At 41.7% G+C, this 23,488-nt stretch overlaps 1 protein-coding gene across 5 annotated transcripts; it reads right to left on the bottom strand.

The window, feature by feature from the left end:
* Positions 1-6,123: 6,123 nt before the first annotated feature.
* Positions 6,124-23,472, bottom strand: LOC133514548 (glutaryl-CoA dehydrogenase, mitochondrial-like). 5 transcript variants are annotated; one of them, XM_061846333.1, is made up of 14 exons: positions 23,278-23,472; positions 21,595-21,714; positions 21,371-21,484; positions 15,421-15,532; positions 14,954-14,983; positions 14,708-14,848; positions 14,349-14,411; positions 13,963-14,133; positions 13,676-13,805; positions 12,216-12,432; positions 11,853-11,956; positions 11,641-11,766; positions 11,343-11,503; positions 6,124-6,322 (listed from the first exon to the last, which is right to left on the bottom strand). In XM_061846333.1, exons 4-14 carry the CDS (start codon positions 15,518-15,520, stop codon positions 6,249-6,251), a joined length of 1,317 nt encoding a protein of 438 aa, XP_061702317.1. In that variant the 5' UTR covers positions 15,521-15,532; positions 21,371-21,484; positions 21,595-21,714; positions 23,278-23,472; the 3' UTR covers positions 6,124-6,248. The 5 variants fall into 5 exon arrangements, with proteins under 5 accessions (XP_061702317.1, XP_061702316.1, XP_061702315.1 ...); XM_061846332.1 differs by having other exon boundaries at positions 21,602-21,714; XM_061846331.1 differs by lacking the exons at positions 21,371-21,484; positions 21,595-21,714; positions 23,278-23,472 and adding an exon at positions 15,957-16,208.
* Between the last annotated feature and the right edge of the window lie 16 nt (positions 23,473-23,488).

Below are 23,488 nucleotides of genomic sequence, written 5' to 3'. Positions count from 1 at the left end.
GTGCAAAAGATACTAAAACACTGAACAACTGGGCATGTGCATTAAAAGGTTGACAGGTCATATTAAATTCAACTGTACAAATAGTACACTGGAATAGCCTCTACCATACTTTTAGAAACACTTTATATTTGCTTAAACAATTCAAATTCTTAAATCAAATAAAGTTCAGGGTGTACCCCGCCTCCTGCCCGTTGACGGCTGGGATAGGCTCCAGCACTCCCCGCGAACCTTGTGAGGATAAGCGGCCAAGAAAATGGATGGATAGTTTCAATGCACAGTGGTGTGAGTTGTTAAGAGCGTTTATATCCGGACCCACTTGTATGGCATTTGCATGTTCTCCCCTATGCCTGTGTAGGTTTTCTCCGACATCCAAAAACAATGTGCATTAATGGGTGACTCTAAATTGCCCCAAGATGTTATTGTGGGTGCGAATGGCTGTTTTGTTTCTTTGTGCCCTGCGATTGGCTGGCAACCAGTTGAGGGTGTACCCCGCCTTCTGTCTGAAGTTAGATGGGATAGGCTCCAACACTCCTGCAACCCTAGTGAGGATAAGCGGGATGGAAGATGAATGAGTATTTTACAAAAAAATGAGAGAAAACCCTCAAAATTATGCACGACATGACGCGACACACCGCATCCCCAAATTTTTGTGAGTAGTCTGTTTAAGATGAATAACATGGCAACAACGAACACTTCAATGAGTAGTTATCATTTATAAAGACATCGTGGTTGACAAGTCACATGCACTGTACAATTATGGTATGTATTTTTCAACCTCATCGAAGCTGAGGCACACAGAAATTATCCGATGATCTTCTCCGGTAATCATATTTGTCCTTGGCTTCTCCTTAACTGACTGCATGCTTTCAAGCTTTTTTTTACGAGTCGTCTGGAGTCATGCTGCATTATTCACAGAAGCCTTTGCAGATTTACAACACTGAGGTTTGATCTTCTGGTGTGTCTGCACAAGGCTTTGACACATTGCATGCAAATAGGAATTACATACAGTATCTCTGTATGTCCGCTCCACAATTTGTTGTTGAATGTCAAAGTATATTTGATTAGCTCTCCTTGCACAAACTTCTTGTCAATGGTCGTGATCATTGACCTCAGTGCAGACTCTGGTCTCCTGGGTCAGGGAGGGCGGGAGAGTTCTGACTTGTCGGGCTATGGAGGTGTGGGAAGAAAGAGGGGATGTAGGGAATGCCAGCCAGCAACAGCGGGCTCGTCTCGGGGCTCTCGTCCAGCGGTAAAGGGATGACTACGTCATCCTGGTCCCACACGTGGAAGGCATTGTGGGCGAACGGGTGTGGTGGGGGGTGACTGCCCAGCCGCTGCGGGTTGTTGTCCTGGTCCTTGTCCTCATTTCCAAGTGGACCTAACATGCAGTCTGCACATGAGGGATAATAAATTCAGATCAGCATAGACAAGACGATAGAAGTAAATAAAGGGGTCCTGGACAGAGGTGGCAAAAGTATTTTTGCACTGTGCTTTAACAAAAATACAGATATTTGTGGGGAGGGAGGGCAGGGGCGAAAGTGACAAAAGTAAAAGTAAAAAGGTGTGTGTGTGTGTGTGTGTGGGGGGGGGGGGGGGGGTTGTTTATTTTGTGTCATTTATACGGTATATAGTACCGGTTCTGTGTGTGTGGTTGCACTCAAAATGGTAACACCCCCAATCAGGATATATCACCCTAAATATAGTTAAGACAATAGTTTTTCCAGTCCAAACATTAATTTATTAGGTCCTCCAAATGATCCTAGTTCCAGGTCTTGTAGACAAAATCCCATATTAAACCGTTGGGCCGCCACTTTTTAAAAAAAAAAAAAAAAAAACTGGACATGTGAGCACTTATCAAACATTCGGTCAGATTGCTCCATTGTCTTGGACATATAGGCTGTCCCACAAAATGGATACACACTTTAAAAGGTTGACAGAAAATAAATCATACATTTAATCCCTGAATAGGCCAATGATTTCCTCGTTCAAGTAGAATGGGTATTGAAAGTGGCTGTACATTTTTTTTTTTTTTTTTTGCGACACGCTGTATACTCAACGCATGATATGAGGGAATTGTGGTCATTCAAGCCTTTTGGCGCTCAAGTTTATTTTGTGTATTGGCATTTGGTTAGCAGCACCAACTCTGAATATTCACAGTCAAGATTCCTATTTGCAGTTCATATACCTATTTTTAGTCCAAGAAAATGTTTGATGAAAGAATATATATCAGTTTGTGTACAGTTTAAAAAAAAAACTGGCAATGTAATTATGAGAATGGTCATTAAGTATTGTATACTTTTTGAATGGAGACCAGCGTTTCTCAATACTTGAGCCAAGACACATTACACATTTGATATCCCCCAAACTTGTACATGATGTACTACAGGTATAAAATTCCGTTTTGTTAAATAGTGGTTTGAGGTTCTTGTCCTTCATTGGATTGGTGTGGTAACATACCTGCGATGTCAATGGCCAGATCCTTAATGAGATGCCCAATAATGGCATACGCCACGCCAACCACCACCAGGGCCGCCATGAGCAAGTAGAGAACTGCCTTAGGCAAGGGGATCAGCTCCTTCGCTGCAGGCTTGTATTGCTTGTACAGGGGCTCCTCTAAGGACGTGGAATACGGAGAGGCGTGGCCTTCGTCCGTTGAGTTCCACACACTGAAATTATTTCCACTCATGATTGCGGGTAAAAAAAAATATTTTGTTCTTATCCCCTTGTCATTCAAACGTGGACGCAAGCAATACTCCTTCCACATGAAGTCCCAGAGACGAATGCAAGTTAGTTGCTCATGAAGTAGATCTGCAAGGACAAAAGCGGTGTTCAAATCTAATTGGTCCAAAAAAAAAAAAAAAAAAAAAAAAAAAGGTGAATTTTGTTCAAAAATCCTACCTTTGTGTTTGAGCCGCAGATCCGTTGTATGTCCGGCGAGGAGCTGCAGGTCAGTGCTGCTCAGCCACAGCAGCGGTACCGAGTGATCAGCTCTCACAGGTCGTCGACACTCCTCCTCCCCTCAACACGGGTTTACGCTGCCCTTAATTCTTAATTCCTCAAGTTAGCCTGAAGCTGCTGCTGCTGCTGCTGCTGGGGAAGCGTTCAAGATCTGCCTCAGGCGCATTAGTTCGTTTGGAGTCGTGCATTTTGAGCCATTGGCGCAACATCCATATTTTTTCGGGTTTATCTGAACTACAGGTCTTTTGATTAGAAAACAGTTTACAAAACTATTTGTGAACAGACGATGGAAGAAGTCCTCACAGCCCTTGTAGAAAATATGAGATCAAGATGTGTTTGCAGGAAACATATCTTTTGCAATTATGGGCAAAAAGTTAGTTTGGTTGATTAGTTTTCAATGGACCCCAACACATACACCTGTTTTTTATGCTCCATGGATGGCTTCTGCCCATATTTCATTCGAGGATGCATAAATTGCTTCTTAGATTTGCTATTTGGAAGTAGAGTATTCGATACTGCCACGCACTTTCATAGTTCTTTCTTTTCAAGGATGTTCCATAGACACTCAGTAGGGTTGAGGTCAGGAGAGGCCCTCGGTCCACGGGCACCACCTTAGAATCATATAATTAGGAAAAAGGTTTTTGTTTGTCCTGTGATTGGCTGGGCCAGTGCAGGGTGCATCTCACCTCCTGCCCAAGTTTAGCTGGGATAGCCTCCAGTACACCTGCAACTCTTGTGAGGATAAGCGGCTCAGAAAATGGACGGATGGATGGTCTTAAAGAACTTGAAGTGTATGGTCACCCATTTGCATGAAAAGCACACCCGTTATTTTAGATAGTGAACACATTATATCGTATTGACTGAAAGAGTCGCATTTGATAAAATAAAAATGACCAGTTTAGGGTTAATCAGGGCATTTTCTCCTCGTGTATAAACTTAAGTAGCCACGAGTTGAGCAATTATGAGTCCCAATGAGCTTGTGATGGTGACTGAGCCTCTATCACAAGCAGTTTATAATCCACGATGAGTATGTTGGTGTTAGGCTGCCACATTAGTGCGGATCTGAGGAAATTAGCGAGGGGGCAGGAGATGACATCTCCTTTTATTTCGCACACTTCACTTGGTTTCATGTAGCAAGGCAGCCATCGCGTCAGCCGGCGTCATCATCCACGGCTGAAAGGACACCGAACACGCAGTCTATTTGGCCACCGTTAGTCACAGTGACTCACATGGCCAATCGATGAAAAGCCATTGGTCCAAAGGCAAAAAAATGGAAAAGTAATTTCCTTATGTAAGGAATGTGCTCAGCGGCGTGTACAGCTTGGGATTTGCCGCCATTTAATTTCCTCCACTTCAAAGTGGCAGGCAGACATGCAATAAAACGGGATGGGGGTGGGGGTCTTTATCCGCTTGCCCGGCCCGCCAGCCATCGCGCCCTCGTCTGCTCACAGAGATGAGCTGCAAATTGCTGGAAATTCCACTACAAACTTGATTCCGTATTACACGAGACACTTGTTGGGATGCAATACGAGACTTGTCTGGCTGGTTGAAAAATATTTTCACATCATGCCATTCTGATTATTTCTACAGTCCTTGACATCTGTACTAATTTATCATTTTTGCACTACATATGATCATCTGCATCCGCTTCTATTATGGATAGTCTAGTGATTTCCAGCCACTGATTTATTTCACAACATTACTATCCATCCATCTTCTTTTGCCGCTTATCCTCACATGGGTTGCAGGGAGGGGGTGCTGGAGCCTATCCCAGCTGTCAACGGGCAGGACACAGGGTACTTCCTGGACTGGTTTCCGCACTCGCAACATATTTGTGTGTGAATGTTGGGGGATTTGAATCTTGGCTCTGGACTTCCTGTGCGAAGTGTGCATGTTGTGCTAATGTGGGTTTTCTTCAGGTACCACAGCTTACTCTCACATTCCAAAAATCATGCATGTTGGTTCACTTAAGACTTAATTTTGAGGGTCAATTTGGGTGTGAATAGTTATCCATGTGTGCTCTTCAATTAGCTGTCTCTCGTCCAACATTAACTGTGATGGGAATGGGGACATCCACTATAAAAATAGGTGGATGGATATAAATGCAGCTTTAAGCATTTTTGCAAGTGAAGCCGATTTTACTATTTGAGTTTATCTGAATTCAGAGGCCAGCAGGTGCGGTTTTTCCTTTTGTTGCCGTTTCTGCCAACAGGGTCCTCATGAGGGGACACGATCCTCTGAATGGACAACATTGCGATGTGTGACTTCACGGCAGTGAAAAGCAGCACAGGTGCACTTATATAACCGCCATCTGCATCGTTCACATTTGCCATGTGCTCTCCTGCTTTTGACTTGGTATGGTATTCAAAAAAAAAAAAATTAACATTTCATGTTTTTGCAAAAGAACTTACTTCAATAAATGATACATCCGGTTACATAACATTGTTCACTTTTACCTCATTGGCTTGATGGGTGTGCTAAAACTACAAACTCATCAATCATATTCAAATGTCTACACCAAAATAAGCACATTTTCATCCAATGCATTCTGCTACTAGAAACTGTAAAAAATGGCTAATGTATTTAGAGTTGGTAAAAATACAAAAGACTGCTCATTACATTGTAACAATCATTATTTGGACAGTCATTTGAAACCCTCACGCCCCCCCCCGGCCCCAAAAAAAAAAAAAAAAAAAAATGTGAACTTGCAATGTTAACCATCCATATGATGGAGTGGATTGAAACTGACTTCGCAGTGAGGTAGGGCTGATACAAATATATCACACAGATACCTATGGACAATTTCAAATGCTCAATTACTGAGAATGCATCATGATTTGGGAATGTGGCAAAAACTTTGTGAACAAATGTGAATACACAACTACCTTTTCAGTGATAATTCAAGATTTGGATTGTTCCATCATGCTCTTAACAGAACACACACACATCCCAGAAAGATTTTTGGACAATTAAAGACTTTTTATTCAAAAGCCCTGATGCAAAATTGACCTTTACAAAGGCATGATCATTCTCGGACAAGAACTAATAAAGTGCTGAAGCGTCATCATAAAAATTCATGCTGAGTTATGATTATCTCATCAGAAACTTCCAAATCCAGTATTTTTTTCCCCCCAAACAAAATATGAAACCAAGCTATCCTTCCAATTACAAAAATATACCTCTTTATAGTTCACACAGACACGAGTCACATTACTGAACTGACATGTACAGTAAGTGTCATTTCTGACCGCAGACTCCAGTTGGTTGAAAGCAGCCACAAGAATTCTGGTTTATTTGTCCACCGTGAAGGACTGCAGCCCGGTGATGGCTCTGCCCAGGATCAATGCATGGATATCGTGGGTACCTGGTGATGCGCAGACAGTGGTCAGGGAACTGTAACATTTTGAGACCACATTAACAGCAATTCTTCAATAAAAGGAACTGTTGTAGTGAATTTTGACCACTGGAGGTCACCGATGCCTGTTATTGGTGAACTTGAAGGCAAAAAGATTTCAGAAGCAAATCAAGACCGTCCATCCAATTTATATAGCGCTCATGCATGTCAACTGTGACCGCAATCGCTTCCATGTACGTTCCATGGAGACAACTCAGCCCCCCCCCTTCCTTTTTTTTTCTCAATCATAGTTAATGAATGCGAGTTTGTGTAATACCAGGGGTCATTTATTTAAAGATTGGTATTTGTATTGAATACTAGCTGAAAAGATCGATGGATTCCGGCAAAGGTTAACCTGCGTAACGTTAACTGGCTACAACCTGAACTAGTTGCTGGCCAATTGACCCCTCCGTAGAAATTGCGCAATTCGCGTCACTGACCAATCAGAGGCCAGAGATCTGCATAAACCACGCCCCTTTTTGGACCCGCAGTTTTCTCAGACAACGCTGCATGGTCCAGTATAGCTTCTGTTGGCGTTTTATCGCGTATTTGGGTTCTTTAACAATAGATATGGTTAAGAGGTGTAGTCACGGACTTTATAATAGTGACGACAGGTATCCTGAAAGGCTAGTTGGTGGAGTTCAATTCGTACCCTTTCCAAAACCTAAGACCCAGTCCGAAAAATGTCTTTGATGGATCAAACTTTGTGGAAGACCGCATGATCAACTGAATCCATCAACCGGAACAGACATGTTTGCACGAAGGTAAGCCTCATATTTGATTTTCAATACATGTCTCATATAAATGAATTAGCAGTTCTTCGCTTGCATAACATAGCTAAGTGTGAATGATTGACACACTTGATCTGTGTTGAGCGATATTTTGCGATGATCTGACTGCACAAACGTGTCCCTTTCTTCTTTTCCTTTCGGCTTGTCCCGTTAGGGGTCGCCACAGCGTGTCATCTTTTTCCATCTTAGCCTATCTCCTGCATCTTCCTCTCTAACCCCAACTGCCCTCATGTCTTCCCTCACCACATCCATAAACCTTCGCTTTGGTCTTCCTCTCGCCCTTTTGCCTGGCAGCTCCATCCTCAGCACCCTTCCACCAATATACTCACTCTCTCGCCTCTGAACATGTCCAAACCATCGAAGTCTGCTCTCTCGAATCTTGTCTCCAAAACATCCAGCTTTGGCTGTCCTTCTAATGAGCTCATTTCTAATCCTATCCAACCTGGTCACTCCGAGCGAGAACCTCAACATCTTCATTTCTGCCACCTCCAGTTCTGCTTCCTGTTGTTTCTTCAGTGCCACCGTCTCTAATCCGTAGATCATGGCCGGCCTCACCACTGTTTTGTAAACTTTGCCCTTCATCCTAGCAGACACTCTTCTGTCACATAACACACCAGACACCTTTCGCCAGCTGTTCCAACCTGCTTGGACCCGTTTCTTCACTTCCTGACCACACTCTCCATTGCTCTGGATTGTTGACCCCAAGTATTTGAAGTCGTCCACCCTCGCTATCTCTTCTCCCTGTAGCCTCACTCTTCCCCCTCCACTTTTCTTATTCGCGCACATATATTCTGTTTTACTTTGGCTAATCTTCATTCCTCTCCTTTCCAATGCGTGCCTCCATCTTTCTAATTGTTCCTCTGCATGCTCCCTGCTTTCACTGCATATCACAAAATCATCTGCGAACATCATGGTCCAAGGGGATTCCAGTCTAACCTCATCTGTCAGCCTATCCATTACCACTGCAAACAGGAAGGGGCTCAGAGCTGATCCCTGATGCAGTCCCACCTCCACCTTAAATTCTTCTGTCACACCTAAGGCACACCTCACCATTGTTGTGCTGCCATCATACATGTCCTGTACTATTTTAACATACTTCTCTGCCACACCAGACTTACGCATGCAGTACCACAGTTCCTCTCTTGGTACTCTGTCATACGCTTTCTCTAGATCCACAAAGACACAATGTAGCTCCTTCTGACCTTCTCTGTACTTTTCCACGAGCATCCTCAAGGCAAATAATGCATCTGTGGTACTCTTTCTAGGCATGAAACCATACTGTTGCTCGCAGATACTTACTTCTGTCCTGAGTCTAGCCTCCACTACTCTTTCCCATAACTTAATTGTGTGGCTCATCAACTTTATTCCTCTATAGTTCCCACAGCTCTGAACATCCCCTTTGTTCTTAAAAATGGGAACTAGAACACTTCTCCTCCATTCTTCAGGCATCTTTTCGCCCGCTAGTATTCTGTTGAATAAGTTGGTCAAAAACTCCACAGCCATCTCTCCAAATTGCTTCCATACCTCTACCGGTATGTCATCAGGACCAACTGCCTTTCCATTTTTCATCCTTTGTAGTGCCGTTCTGACTTCCCCCTTAGTAATCATTGCCACTTCCTGGTCCTTCACACTTGCCTCTTCAAATCTTCCTTCTCTCTCATTTTCTTCATTCATCAACTTCTCAAAGTATTCTTTCCATCTATTTAGCACATTACTGGCACCAGTCAACACATTTCCATCTCTATCCTTAATCACCCTGACCTGCTGCACATCCTTCCCATCTCTATCCCTCTGTCTGGCCAACCTGTAGAGATCCTTTTCTCCTTCTTTCGTGTCCAACCTGGTGTACATGTCTTCATATGCCTCTTGTTTAGCCTTTGCCACCTCTACCTTTGCCCTACGTCGCATCTCGATGTACTCCTTTCGCCTCTCCTCAGTCCTCTCAGTATCCCACTTCTTCTTCGCTAATCTCTTTCCTTGTATGACTCCCTGTATTTTGGGGTTCCACCACCAAGTCTCCTTCTCCCCTTTCCTACCAGATGACACACCAAGTACTCTCCTGCCTGTCTCTCTGATCACCTTGGCTGTCGTCGTCCAGTCTTCTGGGAGCTTCGGTTGTCCATCGAGAGCCTGTCTCACCTCTTTCCGGAAGGCCGCACAACATTCTTCCTTTCTCAGCTTCCACCACATGGTTCTCTGCTCTAACTTTGTCTTCTTAATCTTCCTACCCACCACCAGAATTATCCTACATACTACCATCCTATGCTGTCGAGCTACACTCTCCCCTACCACTACTTTACAGTCAGTAACCTCCTTCAGATTACATCGTCTGCACAAAATATAATCTACCTGCATGGTTCTACCTCCGCTCTTGTAGGTCACTATATACTCCTCCCTCTTCTGGAAATAAGTGTTCACTACAGCCATCTCCATCCTTTTTGCAAAGTCCACCACCATCTGCCCTTCAAAGTTCCTTTCCTGGATGCCGTACTTACCCATCACTTCTTCATCGCCCCTGTTTCCTTTACCAATATGTCCATTACAATCTGCACCAATCACAACTCTCTCGCTGTCTGGGATGCTCAGAACTACTTCATCTAGTTCCTTCCAGAATTTCTCTTTCAACTCTAGGTCACATCCTACCTGTGGTGCATAACCGCTAACCACATTATACATAACACCCTCAATTTCAAATTTTAGTCTCATCACTCGATCTGATACTCTTTTCACCTCCAAGACATTCTTAGCCAGCTCTTCCTTTAAAATAACCCCTACTCCATTTCTCTTCCCATCTACTCCGTGGTAGAATAATTTAAACCCTGCTCCTAAACTTCTAGACTTACTACCTTTCCACCTGCTCTCAGGGATGCACAGAATATCAACCTTTCTCCTAATCATCATGTCAACCAACTCCTGAGCTTTTCCTGTCATAGTCCCAACATTCAAAGTCCCTACACTCAGTTGTAGGCTCTGTGCATTCCTCTTTTTCTTCTGACGCTGGATCCGGTTTCCTCCTCTTCTTTGTTCGCAGCTAATGAGCTAAGCTAAACCGGACTACTAAGTAAGTACGTTTCTTTCGGCTTGTCCCTTTCGGGGTCGCCACAGCATGCCATCTCAGATGAACGCCCATATATTTGGCACAATTTTTCTTTTTTTTTTTTTTTTTACGCTGGATGGCCTTCCTGACGCAACCCTTCTCAGGGAGTGGAGGCCCCCCAGTGGGATACGAACCCACAACCCCTGATTTACCAAACCAGTGCTCTAACCACTGAGCTACGGGGCCTCTTAAGCTAAAGCTAAGCTAAACCACACTAGCAGTCCTAAAAGCCTTCGACGTCCACCGAGACACCAAGACTGAAGGAAGGATGTTTGAGGACACTAAAGTAGTGATTGTCGTACTCAGTCGGGACTTACGTAGGTTCGGCACTAATTCAAGAATAATTACTGAGGGGAGCGCGTGACGTTACACAAAGAAAACAAGAGAAACAACTCATAAATCAAGATCGCCTTCTTCTTTTCCTTCAAACGGCGGTTCACAAACGGCTATACAGATACACATACAGATTCTGCACACAAATGTGATATGTAACACGAAAATAGGAAACTGTCAATGACGAATTTGTCTTTGGGTTATATTATATTATGTGGCTTCTCGGTCTTCCTCTGACTCTGGAAAGATCTCGCGGCAATATCAATGGTTTCTCCGTCGATATGCATGTAAATACCACTGAAATACCCCTCGCTGAAATACTTGAAGCCCTGCTGTCTGCTTTTCAACGATATTTCACTGTTAGCTAAGAATGCGAGTGAGAAATCAGCCGGTAACTCGGACAGTTCCGCTCTATTCCTTTCTTGCTGCGCCGATATTTTTCCCAATTGTTTGTCTGACGTCAGCGCACGTGGCGTGACGTCACTTCAGGAGGCGTGGTTAAGTGCCCTGTACGGAGGGGTCAATTATGGGGCACATATAAACTACCATTTGTAAGCACAATCATACCTACGGGCAATTTCTTTTTAGGATTAGGAAAACCCACACAGGCACAGGGAGAAAACGCAAACTCCACAGCAATGAGGCCGGATTTGAATCCAGGTCCTCAGAACTCTGAGGTTGAGGTTGAGGTCCTAAGCTAAACCCAGAGGTTTGTCAGCATCTACTGTTTACAAATACACATCTGTGGAGCCATTTTGTGACGTCGCACCTTCATACGTGTTGACGGCCTCCAGGTTCAAGACATGACGGATGATGTGGTACTCGTCTGCGATGCCGTTTCCTCCCAGCATGTCTCTAGCCTGTCTGGCAATGTCAAGCGCTTTACCACAGCTGTTCCTCTTCAGCATGGAGATCATCTCTGGAGCCGCTCTGGTCACAAAGAAACCCACAGGCTAGAAAGCAACATCACTTTGTTTCACACTAGATGCTGTTCAGCTCATCTTTTTGACAGAATATAAATGAAAATGACATTGTGCACTTTTAAACCTGTTCTTCATTATTCTTACTTTTTGTCATCGATGAGTCGTCCCAGCTGCAGACAGGACTGCAAGCCAATGGTGATCTCTGTCAACATGTCAGCCATCTTTTTCTGTATTAGCTGATTCCGTGCAAGTGGCACTCCAAACTGGATCCTGGGGGCAGCGCTGCTATGTCAAAGTGGCACTCACAAGAGTGTGCAAGCAAAGGAAACAAGACAACGGACAATTGCTCCTCTGACCTGTCGAGTGTGTACTGACGAGCTGCATGGAAACAGAACTCTGCTGCACCGAGAGCTCCCCACGCAATGCCGTAACGAGCGTTGTTCAAGCAGCCAAATGGGCCCTGGAATTATTGACAATGACAAACATTTTCATCTCTGAGCAAAATGAGCCACAAGTGGTGGCTTGGAGGTACAAAACCATTACAGGTGGGCTGTGGACAGATGGTAAAAATTGCAGGGTGTCCTCAGTTAACAGCAGTTTTTCAAATGCTATTTTCGGACAATACGTTTTTTTTTTTTGGTCACCATATTATGACAACGGGACAACACAGTCTGCCGGTGAAAACAGGTCAGAACCAGTATCTCCATCGCCACACTCACCCCAAGGCCAGACACATTGGGAAGCAGGTTCTCTTCAGGAACCTCCACCTCATCCATGATGATCATGCCTGTAGCGGACGCTCGCAGGGAAAACTTTCCCTCGATCTTGGGGGTGGAAAAGCCTTTCATTCCTCGTTCCAAGATGAAGCCGCGAATCTTCCCGTCGTCACATTTTGCCCACACAACTGCAATGTCCGCCACTGGGGAGTTGGTGATCCTGTAGATGGGAGCATCTTAAAACGACTGGAATTCACATTGACTTGCAGCCATTTGTAAAAGTAGACTTTTTGAAACATCTCGTGTACTGGCTCTCTTTAGCGGCACGAGCCGCCAGGTAAAACAATGTTGAATAAGCTTTAGTATGAAGAGCAAGCGGGCGGCACGGTGGAGCAGCTCGTAAAGCGTTGACGTCACAGTTCTGAGGTCCCGGGTTCAATCCCGGACCCTCCTGTGTGGACTGTGCATCTTCTCCCCGTGCCTGCATGGTTTTTCTCTGGCCACTCCGACTTCCTCCCACATCCTCAAAACATGCAATATTAATTGCCCCTAGGTGTGATTGTGAGTGTGGCTGCTTGTCTCTGTATGCCCTGCAATTGGCTGGCAACCAGTTCAGGGTGTAGCCTGCCTCCTGCCCGATGACAGCTGGGATAGGCTCCAGCACTCCCCGTGACCTTTGTGAGGATAAGCAGCAAAGAAAATGGAAAGATGGATGAAGTGCAAGTATCTCTCTGTCCCTTTTTTCTACAGTGCTTGGCCTCATTACCTTCACACCTACATTCAATTTTGAGTCTTCAATTAACCTAACATGAATTTTTAGGAATGTGGGGCGTAGGCGTTATTCCCAGAGAAAACCCATACAAGCACCACCCAGTAGTGCTTGAGGAGAGATAGAGCCCACAACTTGACCTGCAAGTGCTTTGACTTGGATTTGTACATTTTAGATATATTTGTTTGTGTGAGATATATATTACAAAAATAAGTCAGACAGTAAGTATTGATAATGCTCTATACTGTATTGATAACACAGAACAGTATTCAGAAGTAGTGTCATCACTAATTCCAATGTAAAGCCCGCCACCGTGTGGTTATTGAGGAACATTACACCAGCCCACTGGCAGATTTTTAAGTATGAGATGTTCAATTCTTTTAAAGTGGCTGTAAATGTGAGTGCAAAAAGAAAAGAAATAACTACAGGAAGCAAAAGTACTCAAACTGTACTTAAGCAGATTAGCAGATACTTGTGTAAAACTTGTATACATCGTAACAGTACAGACTAGAATTTACTTCAAATTTTTTTAAAATGTGTTTTACTGTCAATTATATGTCGTTGCCGGCAACCCATTTCTCATATTTTACAATGGAGGTCATGTGAGTGAGCTCTGATTTGAGATACTTCCATGTTAAAGAGACATTTGCCCCAAGAATCTCTCGAGTTTGAGCCAAATGCTGGTAGCGCTCACCACGTCTTGGAGCCTGTGAGGGAGTACGTGCGGCTGGACGGGTTGTACTTTGCTCTGGTCTCCATGCTGCTTGGGTCGCTGCCGTGATTTGGTTCCGTCAGGCCAAAGCAACCTAGGATCTCTCCACGAGCTAAAGATGTAAACAAGCAGAATTTTTTCCCCCCAATGTTTACTGTGTCACGCTTCCTAACTAACCAGATAGATAAAACAAACTTTTTGATAAAAATCAATGTGCACTCATTCTTCACAGAAGAGCTGATTGTCGCCATTGCTCCGCTTGTGCTTACCCAGCTTGGGCAAGTACTTCTGCTTCTGCTCCTCGGTGCCATAGGCATTGATGGGATGCATGACCAGCGACGACTGCACACTCATCACTGAACGGTAACCGCTGTCCACGCTTTCTACTTCTCTGGCGATCAAACCGTAGGCCACGTAGCTTGTCCCCGCACAGCCGTATCCTTTGTATAAAAAAACGGTACAGGAAACAAATGATGTTGATACATATTAAAATGTTATCCCATCAGTCGTCTTGTCAGGTGACATTTGTCTGTTTTCAAAATATCAGCCTAATAAGTTCCAAAATGAAAGTTTCCCCAAACAAGTGTGTTGGTAAAGTATGTTCACATGCTCATAAGGACATTATCAAGTAAAGCAGATGTGTGGTCACACTGACCTTTAATGGTAGGACCAAGGACACCCATCTCACCCATCTCAGACACGATTTCTCTGTGGAACACTGAAGGAAAATATGTTGCGTGTTTTTTAAACTGCAAAAGATCAATATGTTATTCTATACAAACACGCTGTGACAAGCAAATTCTATATTTGAATGAATACTCAATAAAATAGAAACTGTTAATGGACTGACATTCTTTTATTCAACTCACTCTCCCGGGTGTCTCTGTGGAAAAAAAATGTTTCTTCACATTAAATAAATAATTTGTTAAACAGTCTAGTTAAAAGGAAGGTAATTGGCTAATATATTACTGAAATATAAAAACTAATGGATTACGTAGTGCATGTCTCCCTTACCTTCATTTCTGTTTGCTAAAATGATGCGTGGCATTAGTTTGTCTTGGCAGTAGGTTCTAAAAGAGTCTCTTATCAAGACCTCCTCCTCTGTCAGTAGGCCATCCAGGTCCAGAGGATCACGCCAGTTGAATTGGACTTTGGCTGTAAGCATTTAAAACGGGACCACACACAGATTAACCGTCAACTGCTAATTTTGTTGTTGTTGTTCAATCTCCCATAAAATAATCCAAAGGTTTCTCCACATACGTGATTTGGACTTCTCGGTCTTCTCTGTATCTGAATAAAATCCAAGACAAAAAAAAAGTGATTCAAAAGTTGGTTGACAAAGAAAGATGTAAACAATAAAAATAGGCTCACGCATGTATGCACACAAGTAAACTGATGGTAACTTCTTTCTCCTTTCTAGTCTTTTTTGCAGTGTCTGAAAAGATTCCCTCTCACTACTCTCTACTGGCCATGTAAGGGATGGTCTACAAAATGAGCTCATTTATATTGATAAAGATTTAAAGCTATTAATTGGAATTCTCTCTACCTTGTAGTAGGTGGCTACTGTCTCTACTGTAACATTGTGTAAAGAGACAGTCTCCGTATCTGTTCAATCAGAAAATAGCCTTGAGATACCTTTATCTATTCCACTCATTTTTGACACGTACATGCATGTACATATAAATGCATTTAAACTAATTAAATGTGAGTTTATCAAGTTTACCTACCCCATCTAACAGGCGCTGCAGTCCCCTGCGCTCGAGCGAAACAAAGAAGGGCACATCTCTGAGGGTGAGCCAAAAGGCGACACACGTTCCGCAGCGCCATGATAGAGATTCGCTGTCGACAAAGTCACAAAAGCGCTTTATTCTTCCTTGACTAGGCAAAAAAAATACTCAAGTATTGTCAAAAGAAATTGGTGACAGTAACCTTGAATATGTGTTAGTTAACGTCTGTTAGCCATGTCAGGGTTAGGTTTGTCTAGTGGTTGAGGTAATTTCTACAAAACTGATGCAGCCAGACGCTGTGAAATAGTATTTACATGGAATGTCAAATGAGAAACACGCTAACATCACGCAAGCTCGGCTAAGTCACTTAAACTCAACACAGACTGTTATGTTATTGTTGCTATTAGCTAACAATGCTAGGTCATAGCTTTCGTGTCAACTACAAAGACAGAGTTTCTCAGTATTGTATTATTGCATGCTTAGGTGGTTAGGACACAAGTAAAATATGAAGTAAACACTACTCGAGATAAGTTTACCTGTCTTCGAAAGAAAATCACTTGTCCCTTTTCGGTCCTTGGGTTTTTATAGCGTAGTCAGTTACGTCATTGCGTACCGGACGTCACGTATGTAGTCGTGGCTAAACTTGTTTTTTTTTCCACAAAGTAAGCTGGTCTCGGTGTTTGGTTTACGAATTCACCTGCAATATATGACTTTTTTTTTTAATCCATTTTATAAGCGTTAGTTAGGTCAATGACTGCAGTTTATCCTGGTTGGCTTATTAGTGGGGGGCGCGATCCAAAATGATCCCTCGCCTGAAAGGTTTAAACACACGAAAACAGTTGTATTGCTATACTGCACTGGACATTGTGTCTGTGCAGTGATGTCAGTCAATATTTGGGAGTAATATACACATATACGGGGGGGGGGGGGTGACGCGCTGTGGCGACCCCTAAGAGGAAAAGCGCAGACGAAACGAAGAAGAAGACGGAAGTAATAACACACTGCTTCCTTTCTCTTGGATGTGGATGTTTTGAATCTGTAGGGTTGAAGTCAGTCCTGAAAAGAATTTATCAAGTTTACGAAATGACAGTTAGCATCACAATGAAAAATAGGTTGGAATGTCTGCACTCACTGTTCTTAGGATCGTGGTTTGAATCCAACCTTTGACTTCCCTGTGTGGAGTTTGCATGTTTCACTGTAATTACATGTTGTTTTGTTTTTTCCCAGGTACACAATCCATCAACGCGCATATCAAGATAACTTGAACACTGGTACTTATGCATAGGTGAATGTGAGTGCCCATGTTATTTACATTATTATTATTTTTGTATTAATACCCTGATGTTATTTTCATTATTATTATCTTTGTTTTAATACCCTGTCTCTAACTTTGAGTCCACTTAGACCCTAATGAGGACAAGCGGTATAGAAAATGGATGGATGGATAATTATTTGTCGTAAATTATTTTTATTCGCACCATGTGGTAAATACATGTAAACATTCAAATCTTTCTGAGCAGATGCCGCTTGTGTAACCAAAAGCAAAAAAATAAAACATCTATTTCTATTACTCTGCACTTGTATCTAAATTGTGCTCTAGAATAATATTATATCCAATTTTAGAAATAGAACCACTTGTACAATTTGGAATTATACTAAACTATTTAACTATGATTATACTAAGGATGTACTTTCTGTGGTTTCTGACGAAGAACAGCCTGCCACGAGAACTGCTGAGACAGTTCTACACAGCGATCATCAAATCAGTACTGTGTACGTCCATCACAGTCTGGATTTGGGCTGCAACAGAAATCAGACACTTTGACTGCAACGGACAATCAAAACCGAAGAGAGGATTGTCGGCACCACCTTCACACCTTGACTACATAATAAAATGGAAATACATTATACAAATTGATTTGTCGCATCATATGTGTACAGCATGTGAAAAAAAAAAACATACCATACCTTGTTGACCTCGTGACAAATGTCCATGTGAGACAATACTGCTTCAAATGACGACCCAGATAAGTGAATGTTCCATAAAAGACCACTATTATAAAGATGAAATTATTCAAACTCAATGTTGTTTTATGCGTTCGAAAGTCTGACATCATTCAAACTTTTTCAAAATCTCAGGTTACTTAATAGACGGGAACATAAGGTAGTGATTCGAGGTTATATTTTGGACAAATATGTCACGTTTCCAACTACGGATGAATGGCATATGACCAGAGAAAGGGTCGACTTTAGACGGAGGAAGTGATATGAAAAAAATATCTGAGCTTTTGCGGCTATTTTTTCATATGTAACAAAAATTATAAGCAGGAAAATTTCCAAAAGCGACTATAATATAATTACAGATGTTCTCTAGAGTAAAATAATTGAATATTATCACATAGATTTTATGATTAAATTACATGACATGAAACATGCCTGCAGTCACAATTTTTCAGTCTCAGCTGTGATAGCGGAAAACGGCATTGCTATCTGTTTGCATTAAAATTAGTGTTTATAATAACGACAACATTCTGATTTCCGGCAGCATTTTGCCGGTATTTCGTCAGTATTTTCACTCTGATGTTTACATTTCATAGAGAAGCATTCTATTTATACAGCATAATTATAACCTATAGACATACTGTACATAAGCATGTTATCGAATGGTGTTCCGATAGGAGCAAAAAATATCCAGGAGCATATCCAAACCAGGAAACACAAAGGTAAGTTGGATGAAAATTTCTCAAACACTATATAACTGTTAATAAGATTAGGCCTACTTGTAGCACTGGCCCTGGAGAACACGCATTTTATTGCTCACTTTTATATTTCATGATCTCTCTCTCTCTCTCATATATATACATATATATTTATTTATTTAGCCTGTTTAAATGGACACAAGTCATTGACGACTATATATTTGAGAGAGAGATCATGAAATATAAAAGTGAGCGATATATATATATATATATATATATATATATATATATATATATAAACAAATTACTTGTGTACTTATTTCTGAAGTATAACTTGTAAGTGCAGTAGCAGATTTGATATCAATTTCAGTCTATATTTCATGATCTCTCTCTGATATATATGTGTGTGTGTGTGTGTGTACATATATATATATTTTTTTCCTTTTTTTTTACCGTGTTTAAATGGGCACGTCATTGACGAGTACATATATATAGTATATGAGAGGGAGAGAGAGATCATGAAATATAAAAGTAAGGGCTATATATATATATATATATATATATATATCTCCTGCATCTTCCTCTCTAACCCCAACAGCCCTCATGTTTTCCCTCACCACATCCATAAACCTTCTCTTTGGTCTTCCTCTCGCCCTTTTGCCTGGCAGCTCCATCCTCAGCACCCTACCACCAATATACTCACTCCTAGCAGAGACTCCTCTGTCACATAACACACCAGACACCTTTCACCAGCTGTTCCAACCTGCTTGGAGGCATTTCTTCACTTCCTTACCACACTCACCATTGCTCTGGATTAATGACACTAAATATTTGAAGTCGTCCACCCTCGCTATCTCTTCTCCCTGTAGCCTCACTCTTCCCCCTCCACTTTTCTCATTCACGCACATATATTCTGTTTTACTTCGGCGAATCTTCATTCCTCTCCTTTCCAGTGCATGTCTCCATCTTTCTAATTGTTCCTCTGCATGCTCCCTGCTTTCACTGCATATCACAATCTCATCTGCAAACATCATGGTCCAAGGGGATTCCAGTCTAACCTCATCTGTCAGCCTATCCATTACCACTGCAAACAGGAAGGGGCTCAGAGCTGATCCCTGATGCAGTCCCACCTCCACCTTAAATTCCTCTGTCACACCAAAGGCACACCTCACCATTGTTCTGCTGCCATCATACATGTCCTGTACTATTTTAACATACTTCTCTGCCACACCAGACTTACGCATGCAGTACCACAGTTCCTCTCTTAACGAATTACTTGTGTACTTATTTCTGAAGTATAACTTGTAATTGCAGCAGCCGATTTGATATAAATTTTACTCAGTCTACATTTTTATGCCTGAAGTTTGGCAAAATTATTTTGGTTGTTTGGACAGTATAAAGTAGAAATAGTGTACAGTCGTGTCAGATGGATTCTGATTAAAGTCTCCCATGTGGTCCGAAACATAATACCGTACTCCTAAATACCTTTTAAACCTTTAAAAATACAGTACGGCACTGATGTACTGGTACTGTCGAGCTCGCGCACCTACGTCACCGAAGTCACGTAACTGGCCAAACTGACGGTCTAACAAAGCATTGCTCAATGTTCAGTTCATTGAGACAAAATGAAAATATCTTATAGCACGACACCCAGAGTTTTGTCCGATCCCGTTAAACATTTAGAAGGTGATAATAAACGAAGGTACATGGAAAAATGGAAGACACCTGCCATAGAGGACCCATAGTTAATGCCGAAGTCGATGTTTTTGCCGATAAGAAATTGGACCGTTAACCCCCTTCCGCTTGTCTTGGAAAACTTCATCTACACGTGGATCTGGTGAGTAAGTCGTTGAGATTTACACAGAAGAGTTTGCAAGCGTAAAAAAGTCTGGACGAATAGAAATACTTTGTTGGAATAAATCCGACATAGTGACGGGTTTACGGCTCGTGAACGCGGAAGTGTATTCAGCTACACGTTGACCTTTGCCGGAATCCATCAATCTTTTTAGCTGGTATTCAATACAAACACCAATATTTCAATAAATGACCCCTGGTTTTACACAAACTCGCATTAATTAACTATGATTGCAAAAAAAAGAGGACAGAGTTGTCTCCACAGAACATACATAGAAGCGACACGTTAACCTTCGTAAACCTCTCTGCTTCGCCACAGTGTTTATTTTCTTTTTTTAAATATTCATTGTTTTCAAATGATCCAACTTGGCATCATAAATACTTCTTGTTAATTTGAGATTGGGAAGAATAATTCCCACCTGAAATGAAGCGATCGCTACACAGTCGTGTGTATTTGGTTATTCACCATCCATCCCGTTTAATTGCCGAAATCAATCGATCTTTTCTCATCTTTTCTTTTCGATAGAATGATCTCTTTGAATATCTGTCTTGTCTGTTGTGACAACCGACAGCACAACAAGTCTCGTGCAATTTGAAAAATCTGCTCTGGTTCAACGGCTCCCGCAGTGCAGAGCAGCTTGATGGGACCGGCAATATGGCGGCGTGCAAACAGTGACATCACGTGCACAAGCTCTATAAGCTATACATATTTTATTCATTGTAGGATGTGTTTTAAAAGATTTTTTTCCCCTTTATAGTCTTAAAGATTAGGACTGGATATGTTTATTTTACCACCCAAAAAAAAACACATGCTCAATATTCCGCGATACTTCAAATTATGCGTTATGGATTTTTTTTTAAATTACAGTAAATCTGCAATGGGTGAACCACGATATAGTGAGGGAACGCCATATAAAAAGTTTTTTACTGTACCATATCAAAATCTTTTACTTTGTAAATTTCATTTTGACGTGTTTTTTGCCAAAGCGATCCCAGTCTCCAGCTTGGCTGGTTGTTACCCAGACGACAGACGTCATATTTCTGTTTACGCAAAATGTCAGTTTTGCCTTTGCGCGAGTGAAAACTGAACCTAAAGAACGACGATGTACACAATGTCTTAGGTCTCTTCCAATCAATTTTTGCATTAATCAAATAAGTGGATAAAAACGTAGTTTTCATTACTTAGCTTGTTGACAACTTTATTTTATTTTGTATGGTTTAATGATGGTGCCCTGTGATTGGCTGGCAACAATTGACAGCTGGGAAAGGCTAAAGCACTCCCACCACCCTTGTGAGGATAGGTGGTTTAGAAAATGGATGGATGGATGATGTTTAATGATGAAGAAAACCAAATAATTAAGCAATAACACACAAGACACAGAGCTGTAACCACCAACCTTTTTGAAACTGATGAATACTTCTTGGGTATTATTGATTAATGCCGAGGGCTCCTACTTCTGAGGCTCCTCCAGGTCGAAGTTGACGTCAATTACAGGTTATCCACACTCCAGCTGCAAATCACAATTTTTTTCATTGGTTAAACAGTAATTGATTATGATTCAGTTTCTGATTTGGTGCGTATCAGAAAATAGGCAAAAAAATGCCCTTTCAAAATAAAAACCTTCCACCTCCACCACCAAAGAAGGAGACGTCCATTAGGGAAGGCCAACGTGCCGCTTGGATAATCCCGCCCGTGCCGCAACTGTAGACAAAATGGAGCCATCGCCGAGGTGGCTGGTGACTGCGAAAGAATAAATGGGATGAAGATGGTCCCAAAAATATTTCAAGAGGGAGAAGCAGCAGTAAAAACAAAAGATAGTTTCCAAATAATCAAATTACATTTTCATTTGTTGGACTATTGCAAGAACTATTGATTTGATTCTGGTTCGGAAAGTCATTATTTGTAATCCATAATTTGGTTTTCAGGCAGAAACCATCTGGTCGTATGCCGCTTTTATAGGGTCTTTTCCATAGAAACAGTAATGAATAAATAGAAAACTGGTTCTGCCACTTGTAAATTGCTATGATAACACAGTATGAAAGCTATTCACGTTCGTAGAAGCAGGTCACAGTGACTCCCCATCCCCAAAAATAATAATTTAAAAAAAAGGAGGGTCATCACTTGGAAGTTGACCTTCATAAAATCACACCCACAGACACTAATTGCAAATGAACAAAAAAATTACACATTTACAGATTCAACGTAATCGAGGCCGCTTTTCTGTCTTCCACGACCGTCTTCCGAATTTATACATGTTTACAATGACCAAGAAGGCCTACAACTGTGCTACAAATCTTGAATGACATCTAAAATTATGAAAGTTTGAAATATGAGTTAACAACAACAACAAAAAACACCTCAAACTTTGACTCCTACTTATGTCAGAAAATGGCCGGAAGTTTGTTTGCAGTTGAAGAATTGTGTCTTAAAAGCAATCATAGGATAATGAGCAGCGCCATTTTGGAGCTGGTCAAACTTGGGATATTTCAGACCACTTTTAATTAGACAAAAACACGGTGTGATAAACTGCAACAGCAAGTTACACATCAATTCCAAATGAATATCAGTTTTTCCACACAAAGTTGAGTTTTACAAATTTGACCTCACATTAATGGTGGAAAACGTTTTTGTCAAAATTCCTTATTCATGATCAAATGCAACTGAACAACCTGGTATTTGCACAGCAGTATGTAGACTTATTTACTTGGCAGCCTGATTTTGCCATCTGCCTGGTAACATTACAGTACATGTATTGTGCTTTTTAACAAGTGGATATAATATAATAGTATTGTATCACCACCATTTCTTGGAGCTCACTTTTCTTTTTGAAAAATAAAGATTTTGAGAAGAGTTCTTATTTTAGCCGAATAAGTGATGTTGTCTGATTGTTAGTTGATTTGTATTTGATCACTCATGCTCAGATTTGAAAAATAACCCCGTAGTTACTCACAAATTCACTGAGTAGTCTATTGGGGCTGTACTTTTACTGGATTCATTTTTTTTTTCTGAAGTAACAGTATTGTAACTGGAGTACAATGTTTGGCTCCTCTAGCCACCTCTGCATACACTTGACTTCAGCAGAGATTTGTACCGTTAACGGCAACGTCATACAAAATGGTGGCCAGCTAAATATTTGAGTTGAAGTTGACGCAAAGTAGCGTACCCCCATTTTGCTTCAACTTCACTCGAAGTCGAAATACTGCTGTTGGACGAACCGAACCAGTTTTTGTTTGGCAAATGCAACCACCCATAACGGGACATTGAGAGTCTCATGGATAGAGTTGCCCCCCCCCCCCTACTTACATTGGCTGTGACTGTTGTTGTTAACCCGTTTTTAACACTCGTTTTGACCATTGACTGGCGGACACATCACGAGCACCTGCTAGAAGACTCAACGCATCGTGATGATCTCGGAAAATAAACGTTTTTGTGTGTGTGTCAAGGAAAAAAAATTAGTTAAAACCGTCCGTCAGTAAATTAGCCAGCTCCGCCATTGCGGCTCTTCGCGCCGTAA

The sequence above is a fragment of the Syngnathoides biaculeatus genome, chromosome 16 (assembly GCF_019802595.1).
Source record: "Syngnathoides biaculeatus isolate LvHL_M chromosome 16, ASM1980259v1, whole genome shotgun sequence".
Taxonomy (NCBI): domain Eukaryota; kingdom Metazoa; phylum Chordata; class Actinopteri; order Syngnathiformes; family Syngnathidae; genus Syngnathoides; species Syngnathoides biaculeatus.
Note: the sequence above shows the minus strand (reverse complement) of the source record. Positions and strands in the feature narration are given on the sequence as shown.